At 39.9% G+C, this 9735-nt stretch overlaps 1 protein-coding gene across 3 annotated transcripts in view; it reads left to right on the top strand.

Annotated features, from left to right (window-relative positions):
• Skp1 (S-phase kinase associated protein 1) overlaps nucleotides 1-9735 on the top strand; it is a 20858-nt gene that overhangs the window by 1693 nt on the left and 9430 nt on the right. For all 3 annotated transcript variants that reach the window (XM_023713275.1, XM_023713276.1, XM_004629358.2), the window contains one exon: nucleotides 4187-4283. In XM_023713275.1, coding sequence (XP_023569043.1) covers nucleotides 4187-4283 — 97 coding nt within the window. The remainder of the gene's footprint in view (nucleotides 1-4186; nucleotides 4284-9735) is intronic.

Genomic DNA, 9735 nt, shown 5'->3' with positions numbered 1-9735 from the left:
GGGTCGGTCCGCGGCTTGGGAAGCGTGGGCGTGTCGGTGCCCGCTTTCTGTTGCGAGGGAGCGTGATAGGGGTAGGTAGTCCTTTGAATTCTCGGCGCCTTTTTTCTCGCCCTTGTCTGGCGTCACTCCCCTCCCCTCCTACCTGTGCTGCCGGCGAGATTTTGCAGATAACTGCCTGGTCTGGCTTGGTATTTGTCTGCATTATTTTGCCACGGCCCGGAGCCACTGAAATATTTACTGTAGTAACAGGTACCGTCGCCCTGGTGGTTGTGACTTTTAGGAGCCTTAATTGTAAGGGTTGAGGTATCCGACTTTTTAAGTGATGGAACCTTTTCACCTTCTTTCTTAGCTCACTTTCCATTGAAAACTTTAAAAAAAAAATTTCATGTCTAGGGGACCTTTTTTTCCTTTTTTAAAATCAATGACACAATAGAACGTTTATGTGTCATAAGACAATGCTATCTCCTGTAGCTTGAAAAGTGGTGTCAGAACTTCGGGTCACTTATATGGGTTTTAATTTTTTCCTCCCAATGTGATAGGGTCATTTTTATGCCAGTCATGGAGGGGCACTTTTCAAGAACGCACAGAAGAATTGAAAAAATGGATTTGATAGCACATCAAATCAAAATCTCATCCATTATACCTTAAAAATTGTGTACTTCCAAAGCAGCAGTGAAAGTGCTCTTTGAGTGTTAGGTGTAGGATTACAAAGTGCATCGGATTACAGATTAACCGATTGCTTCTATGTTATTTAATAAGATCTTGGCTCCCTTAAGAGTAACTTAATAACTGAATTTGGCTATGACTAAGCACATCTTAATTGTAAATTATTTCAAGAAAGTGTGAAATGATTGTCTTCATTTAAAGTAATTTTATCAGTGTGGTGTTGGACCTGTAATCCTGGAATGTTCAGTACTGTGGAATGTAAGAACATAAAGTGTTTTGTAATTAAAAATCAGACTCAAGATATTTTCTGTCAAGAATGCCTTTTGTTGTTGCCTTGTCACAGGGAGGGTCCACTGCTCTGACACTTTCTCCATTGAGAAGGGTAACTGCATTATTGGCAGGCAGTAGGTAACACGGAGAAACAAACATGTTTGTGAGCAGAAAATTGAAATCTGATTCTTGCCAACTATATGTATGACTGAGAATTGAATATTTCAGTGGCTTTTTATAAAAAGCACTGTACCATTTTGCTTCCTTCTAAGAGCTTGTTTGCTTTGGGAAGAGGACCAATTGTTTTAGAAAAGCTAAATTAATATTTTAAATGATGTGTAATGGGCATTAAGTCCCTGAATCTAAAATGGGTGCAATATCCCTGGTTCCGCCAATAAAATAAAATGGGTGCAATAAATGTTTTAAATGCCAAACTCTACTTTGTGAAAATTCACAGTACAAGCCACCTGTAGGTGGCTGAAAGGTATTGTAAGTAAGTAGTGACAACGCTGAATTACAGAAATACAGGCAATTAAGAGCTATATGTGAGTTTTAAACTAGTCTTGAATATTACAGTCAAGTATTGTTGCTTTTCTGTGGAGTTGCAGAAAGAATCTGAGGCTGGTAAAACATTATTGACTGGGGCTGGGGAGATAGCTTAGTAGAATAAGCACTTGGCCTGGCAAGTGCAGAGTCCTGACTTCAATCCCTGGAATTGAAAAAGAAAAACAAAACAAAACATTATTGACCTAGAACTTTTAAGTTTTAGGGTTTTTTTAATATCTTTGCCAGAACTTAAGTCCTTTGAAGTTAATTGCTTAAGTTTATATAAAGGATACATTTTTTTTCTAATGAGTTTCAATTTGTTTGAGTTAAATATATATTTGAAGCAAGTAATAATTTATCATTACTGCTGTTTTGCCGGGAGATCTCAAAACTTGGACAACAAGACAGTAACTGATGAAACATACAAAGAGCTGAAATTAAGTTCCTTGATGAGGTTTAAGGAGTTGTGTTGATATCTGCCTATGCTTAAGTACTTTTACTCTCTTGTGTATGGCATTGAATTGATTCAGCCATAAGTGATCCTATCCTGGTTTACCTTCTGGATCTTCACTCACTGTGGAGTAATTGCTATCTTGTTGAATAGCTTTGTTTAGTTTGGATGATCTCACTGAGGTTTGTAGGTGGTTAATTGTGGTAGTAGGGACCAGGGTTTGATCCCCAGTCCTGCATGCCTTGCTGCTATCCATCCCCCCCCCCACTCCGCACTGAGACTGGGTATGGTGACTCCTGTGAGCTGGCGCTGGTGAGGCTGAAAACAGGAGGATCACTATGAGTCTGAACTGCATAGTGAGAACCATTACCAAATACATAAAATAAAATAAAATTTAAAAAAAGAAAAAATGGTGGCAGTTAAGTATTCAAGTAGGTAGACAGCATTTGGTGGAAAGAGGCAGGCAGAAGTGGATAAATACATAATGTAATAAAAAAAGAATGTTCAACTTTTAAAAAAAAATTTACTAAGATATAAAACACATTGCTAATAATCTGCCTTAAAATTACTTGTCAGGGCCAGACAAATAGTTCAGCATATTAAAGCATTTGCAAGCAGGCGCAGGGTGGGGGTTTGATCCCCAGGGCCTGCTGTGCCAGCCCTACTCCGGGGCGCACTGAAACAGCAATTGAGACTGGGCATGGTGGTGCGCACCTGTAATCCCAGCTCTTGGGAGGCTGTAAACAGGCAGATCACAGAGTCCATTCTTGTAGTGGGACCCTGAGCATCCTGTAGACCCTTCCCTAAAATACAAAAAAAAAAAAAAAAACCCTTCTCCTTCCTTAGAACATATTTAATCTCATTGTTCTATTTCTTTTTTTTTTTTTCTTCAGTATGTGGGATTGAACTCAGTACTCTGAGCTATCACTATCTCCCTGGGCCCTATATCTACTTTCTGAAGCAATTCTGGAAGTTACCTTTTATGTTTCCCAGTGATTCTCCTGCCTTAGTTTCCACAGTGCTGAGATTATAGACCTGTGCCACCATGCCCGGCTAAACTGCAAACCTGCCTTTCTGTTGGATGGCACTTGGCAGCCAACAGTCTCATATTTTTTATTTTATGTAAAAGATGTCAAAGAATTTCTAAAACTGCTTCAGCAAAAGGCAACAATGGCTTGCGTTGGGGCCTGCCCCTTAGCTCAGTTGTTTAAGTGGCTGTTTCAACAAAGTAGTCAGCCTCAGGTTGCTGAGGTTCGATCCCCACAACTCCAGCCAGCCAAACATGCCCTGAAGGCATTCTGAGCCAGCCCCCCCCCCAAAAAAAAGGCAACAATGGTTTAGTGTGTTCAAATGGAGATGGATTAATGGTAGTGTGTCTTTTACTGTAATAAATTATTTTTAAACATTCATTGCATGTTTTGACCACATCTCATATTTAATTTTAAACGTATTTTGCATCAGAAGTAATAGTGTGTAACTTAAATTTATACTTGCGATGAACTCCATAGGGCAAACAAAGACTTCTGTTCTTAGAAATTTTTAAAAATGTTAGAAGGGCTGGCCAGATAGCTCAGCGGACTAAAGCACCTGCATAGGCAGAGTGCAGGGACCAGGTTCAGTCCCCTGAACTACAAACTGTGCTGGGGGTCCGTCGTCTGCCCCCCCCCCCATGCTGAGATAGCGATTGAGATTGGGCCTGGTGGCAAGGGCACCTGTAATCCCAGCATTTGGGAGGCTGAAAACAGGAGGATCACTACGAGTCCAACCTATGTAGTGAGACCCTGTAGACCCTGTACTAAATACATTTTTTTAAAAAAAAAAAGTGTTAGGAAATAACTTGTGGGGTAGCCTGTAAAGAAAGCATACTGTGGGGTTTTTTTTTTGTTTGTTTGTTTTTTGTTTTTTTGGCAGAACCAGGGATTGAACTCAGGCCTTTGTGCTTGGCAGGCAAGCACTTATTCTACTGAGCCATCTCCCCAGCCTATACTGTGTTTTTATATAGGCTAGCTCATAAAAAAGCACACTGTTTTCATTATATACTATAATCTTCAGGATTTTATGTTTAATAAGTTTTTCTTTATTCCTCTTTTGGGAGAGTGGGGACTATGGGTTGAACTCAAGACCTTGTGTTTGCCAGGCAGGCACTGCTGGGCTCTTTTCCCAGCCCAGGTAAGAGACTTTTCTGACAGACTACAGTAGAAATGTCATGTTGAAGTAGTCTCTTAGATCTCACATTCAGTATACCTTTTTCAGATGCCTTCAATTAAGTTGCAGAGTTCTGATGGAGAGATATTTGAAGTTGATGTTGAAATCGCTAAACAGTCTGTGACAATCAAGACCATGTTGGAAGGTAAGTTCACTAGAAAACCTGGGTGGGAGGACAGGGAAAAAAATTGTTTTGAGATAATTGTATGAATTTTTCCTTTTAGGTATATAAACTGCATTGTTCTGACTCAGATCATTCTTCTGTGATTATATTATGTTATAAAATGGATAAAACTAACAAGACTGAAGTGAGGGGCTGGGGAGATGGCTCAGTAGAATAAGCACTTCCCTGGCAAGCACAAGGGCCTGGGTTCAGTCTCCGGTTCTGAGGAAAAGAAAAAGACTAAAGTGATTTTCAAGTAGTGGTTCATTGTTGATTCAAATTTGGATTTAAAAGTTCTAGCGACAAAAAATAAAGTCTTTGGAAAAAGCTGTCTTGCTATATGGCAGCTAAATAGAGCACCCTGCTTTCAGTAAAGGGAATAAGCTTGTTTTTCTCTCAAAATAAAGCTTTTTTTAGGGTCCGGGGCTATGGTACAGTAGAGTAAGTGCTTGCCTGGCAAGCACAAGGGCCTGAGTTCAATCCCTGGTTCCATCAAAAAAAAAAAAATAATAATAATAAAATAAAGCTTTCTCTCTCTCTCTCTCTTTTTTTTTTTTTTTTTTTTTAGCTTTCGCTTTTGTCTGAAATTGCTGTAGAATACATGCAAACCAACAAACTGAGGCAAGCATACAGGCCTTCAAACTTTGAAAACTTACTAGTTAACATGATCTCTTACTGGATTGGTGGGCATTAATGATATGCAGATGTACCATTCCATTAGTCCTCGGTTGTCACCGATTTTTACATTGAGAAGAGCTGAAGCATAGAAATACTTAAATGAAGGGAAGGGTTATGTGCAAGCACTAAGTATGTGCTGGTGATAAGGTGAGACATGATCTTTGTCCTTGAAAAATTTATAGCCAGGAGGGGAACCAGATGGTAAACAAAGCTAACTGTTGCTTGGTGTAGTTAGTACAGTAAGAAGGTTGTATGCCAAGTACTGCTGCTGTGGGGACATCTTGGCTGGGGTTATTCTTAGGCTGTGTAGTATGTAGTGCTAGTGAGTTGTTAACACACTTTAAATGTAGTGAAATTAAAATGTTTTGGGTGATCATTCCGAGGTAAAGTAGACAAGAGGTTAACTAGAGAAAACTAAAATTGAGGGTTTTAGCTAAGGTTTATTGAGATGGGATGGGATTGTGGTATTTCAGTTGAGAGTTAAGTGAATTTGAAAGGAATAGAGAAAAAAAAAATGACTGTGCTTAAACTGTGTTTGCAGTCTACTAGACAGTTGAATGTGTGACCCTTGGTGCCTGAGTTGTCGACTGCTGGAGATAGACTTGCTTTCTAGGATAAATTATGGGAGCATGGCTTGGTGAAAGCTGAGGTTATGCCGGCTGAGCTGAGTGAGTGGAGTGAGGCTCGTGAAAGCCAAGGAGGGGGAGCATTTCTGCATAAATAGAGTAATTGCCAGACTCATATACTGTATTCTGGCCACGTGGGAAGGATTTTGTATTTGGTGAATTAGAGTACAGACACTTAGGTGTGGTAGAGGCAAGAGCTGAATTGGGATATATTGGGATATATCTTCTGTGTTCTAAATGAATGATTTCTCGGGGGCCAGGGAGATGGCTCAGTAGAATTAAGCGCTGCCTGGCAAGTGCAGGGGGTCTGATTTCAATCCCTGGTTCTGCCAAAAAATAAATAAAATGAATGAATGAACGAACGAATGAATGATTTCTCTTTCCTGATAAAAGCTGATTCTTTTTTGATAATTGGTGCCAATGACGTGGTACTTGCAGTCCCATGCCCCACTAACTTATGGAGGTCATATCTGTTAAGATTATAAACCCCTTGGTACATCGCACAGCCAGTGTTCATCACATACCCATTGAATGAAAAAATATGGTGTAGTCTCTAATAAGGAGTATGAAAATAATCTAAGTATCTCTAAAGGCAGGTGAGTAAGGCTGAATCTAAAAGCTGTGGAAAGTAATAGTAAAATCACTGCCTGAATGCTTGATTTGGCAATGAGAATGTTCTTTATCTCATTTTCGCTGGCTAACCTGCCCTGTGCAACTTCACAGAATGTTTGCCAGTTTAAGAACATGGGGCTTCTTAGGTTTGCTATGCCCACTTGGATCACTGAAGCAAGTGGACTGCTAGATAGCATAGCTAAGTGATTCTTCCTGACCTTAGTCTTTTGACTTCGGTGAATGGCTTTTTCCTAAGGACCAGTGGCATAATGTAGGTTTCTAGCCTCTTGAGATCTGGAGTCTTGTGAATTTTTCAGCGTATTGCTTTTCTTGTTTTGCATCTACAGTGTTTCTGGTTAGAGTTGCATGTGACTTAGAAAACAAAACTTTGTAGTCACAGGACAATCAGAAGTGGAAATCTCGGCCTATGTACATGTGGATTGGCTTATTTGTTCAGGTCCAGAATGCAGTATCAGGACACAGTCTTTCAAAAGTCTTCGAAACTAAATAGTTTAAAGGAATGACTGCTGCTTCTTGTGTGTATGGTCTAAAAGCAAGAAAACATTGTATGTCTAAATGCTGGAGAAGTAATCATTTACAGCCACAATGACCTTAATTTTAATGTGACTTTTCTTTTTTTTTTTTTTTTTTTTTTTTTTGGTTCCTGAGGGATTGAACTCAGGCCCTTATGCTTGCCAGGGCAACGCTTATTCCACTGAGCCATCTCCCCAGCCCCCTTTAATGTGAATTTTAAGTCTTCTTCCAGATAATGTTTGAAGAGCTAGGAGTTTACATCACTAGTGAAGACAGATAACATTTGAATGAAATCTGGTATTTGGTGCTGTTTTTGTAACTAATAATATCTTAATTCAACAACCCAGATATTTTATATAATGTGTCTTCTTGATTAAAAATATTACACATTTGTTCAGGAAAAACATAAGTGGCTTGATACCAATGAGAGACATTGTCTTTTTTTTTTTTAAAGGAAGGAAAGGTAGGTTTATGTAGCTCAGTTACTGGAGGTTTCAGTCAATAAGGGCCAGCCAGATAGCTCAGCGAATTAAAGTGCCTGCTTCGGCAGATGTAGGGGCCAGGGCTCAATCCCGGCATACTGTGCCTTAAGTTGTGGGTGTCAGGCACTGTGGCTCAGCAACATTAGTAACTAGGGCAAAATCAAAACTGTAGGTAAGTTTGAAAATTGGTACAGAGATAGTTTTATAACGCATGAGACTGACCCAGGGAATGAACGCGTACAGATATAAGGAAGAGGTCCAACAATACAACTCTGGAAACTAGGCTTTCAAGCTCGGAAACAGAAGGCTGTGAGTAAACAGAATATCCTAGAAATCAAGCAAGATATCAAGTGCTGTCAACAGGTCTGGATGAGAAAACAATGCACTTGACCAAACAAAGGTTACTGAGGGTTTTTGTCATTGCTTGTTCAGTTTAATAAGCAGTTCCAGTAAGGTGGTAAACAGTAAATTCAAAAGCAATCTAAAGAGCTGGGGAGATGGCTCAGTAGAATAAGCACTTGTCTGGCAAACACAAGGGCCCAAGTTCAATCCCCGGCTCCACAAAAAGAGGGGGGGTGCAATTTAAACCAGTTTATCCTATGTGAATGAATTCACTCATCCCTCTTCCTTCCCAATGCCTGTATCCTTGATTCCAATTCAGCTCAGAGTAAACCTACACAATAACAATGTCAATTTAAGGGAGACAGACTTGCTCTCTGTTGCCAGTGTCATCACTACTCCTCCCTTTGCTCTCTGCCTGTGCCATGAACTGTTGCCCTCTGCCATGTGCCAGTCTGCCTTGGAGCCTGCTGAGTTACAACATGTACTTAGTAGAAAAATAAGATGTTGATAAAATACATCAAATATGTGATGAGTGCTTAGAATAGACCTCAGCATTTTCCCATCAGCTGTTTACTTGCTTACAAAACCTAAAAGATAAAATAAAAAACCTATGTAAACTACAGTGTAAACACAAGCCTACCACAACAATAAGGTTTGCTTCAACTGTCACAGACAAGGCAGTCTTCACACAACTGTATGTTCCATACACAAATATTGCTTACACTGATAGCACATATGCTTCATTTTCCTGTACTTTACCTGTTGTCTTTGTGATGCTGTGCCTGCCTATTCACCTGTCCACTCACCAGTGTGATCTAATTCTCTGTAGTTTTGTTAATCTTTTTTGAGACAGAGCTGTGCAATTCAGGCTGGACTTAAACTCTCTTTGTAGCCTCATGGTCTCACCCACAGTGATCCTCCTGCCTCAGCCTCCAAAGTGATGGGATACAGGCATGCATGACCATGCCTGGCTTTCGTACTTTTCTTTGCACACCCACCAGGAAGAAACATTTTTTCTATTGCTGTAAATGATCTCTAATGGGCTCTAATCTCAATCCTCTACAAAAATTTCTCTGTGATATTTTGCATTTGTTATTTTCTGTGTAAATTATCAAACTATGCCACATGTGTGTAGGATTGAGCAAGATACAACCATTGGCCAATGCTTTGTGCTTCAAGTAACACCATAGTTGCTACATACCTCATCAACATCTACTCCATGTTTTATTGTTGAAGGTTTCTTTTCTCTCTTTTTTAAGGTGTTTGGTTCAGGGTCTGCGCAGCGCAGACTCCTAGTGATCCTATTTTCACTTTCCCCAGCACTGGGATTACAGGTTTGTGCCACCGTGCCCAGTCTCGGTAGCTGGTTCAGTGCACCCAGGAGCAGGGTCAGCAAAGCATGTGGTGCTGGAGATTGAACCCTGGTCCCTACACTTAACTAAACAGATGCTTAGTCCACTGAGCTATCTGGTCTGCCTGCTTGTTGAATATTTCTATCAGGCTTCTGTTTTGTTGAGGTTTTTATATTAGTATTTCCATAATATTGAAATGTTTACATCAGTGTACCAGTTTTTTGTTTTTGTTTTTCCATGTAGGAGGCCTATTAAATCTTTTCTGAAATTCAAGAAATTGAACCATACAGTTGTTTTAAAATTGCAGCATTTTCATTTGGAATTTCTGCTTTGTTCTGCATACAGGTCTTGCACTGGTCAACTTTTGCTCTGTTTTTTTTTGTTGTTGTTGTTTTGTTTTGTTTTGTTTTGTTTTCGGAACCGGGGATTGAACTCAGGCCCTTGCGCTTGCCAGGGAAGCGCTTATTCCACTGAGCTATCCCCCAGCCCCAACTTTTGCTCTGTTAAGCAAATGTAATGTTAGTGGGAAATCAGTACATCAATTGTTGAATAGCACATTCTGTTTACTTTGGGAGATGGGAGCAACAAGTCTGTTTACAACATCATTTGGTCTGTTACTATACGAATAAGGACCTGATGGCTGAGTTCCAGGATAAATGTATAAGCTGAAAGCGTAATAACTCTTCACATTGACAAGGGTATACGTTTTCATGCCATTTATTTATTTATTTATTTATTTATTTATTTATTTATGTGGCCAGCTCAGCCCACCAGGGGGCGGGGCTGGCTGGCATGTGGTGCTGGGGGA

This window comes from Octodon degus, unplaced genomic scaffold (genome assembly GCF_000260255.1).
Source record: "Octodon degus isolate 3935 unplaced genomic scaffold, OctDeg1.0 scaffold00029, whole genome shotgun sequence".
Lineage (NCBI taxonomy): Eukaryota > Metazoa > Chordata > Mammalia > Rodentia > Octodontidae > Octodon > Octodon degus.
Note: the sequence above shows the minus strand (reverse complement) of the source record. Positions and strands in the feature narration are given on the sequence as shown.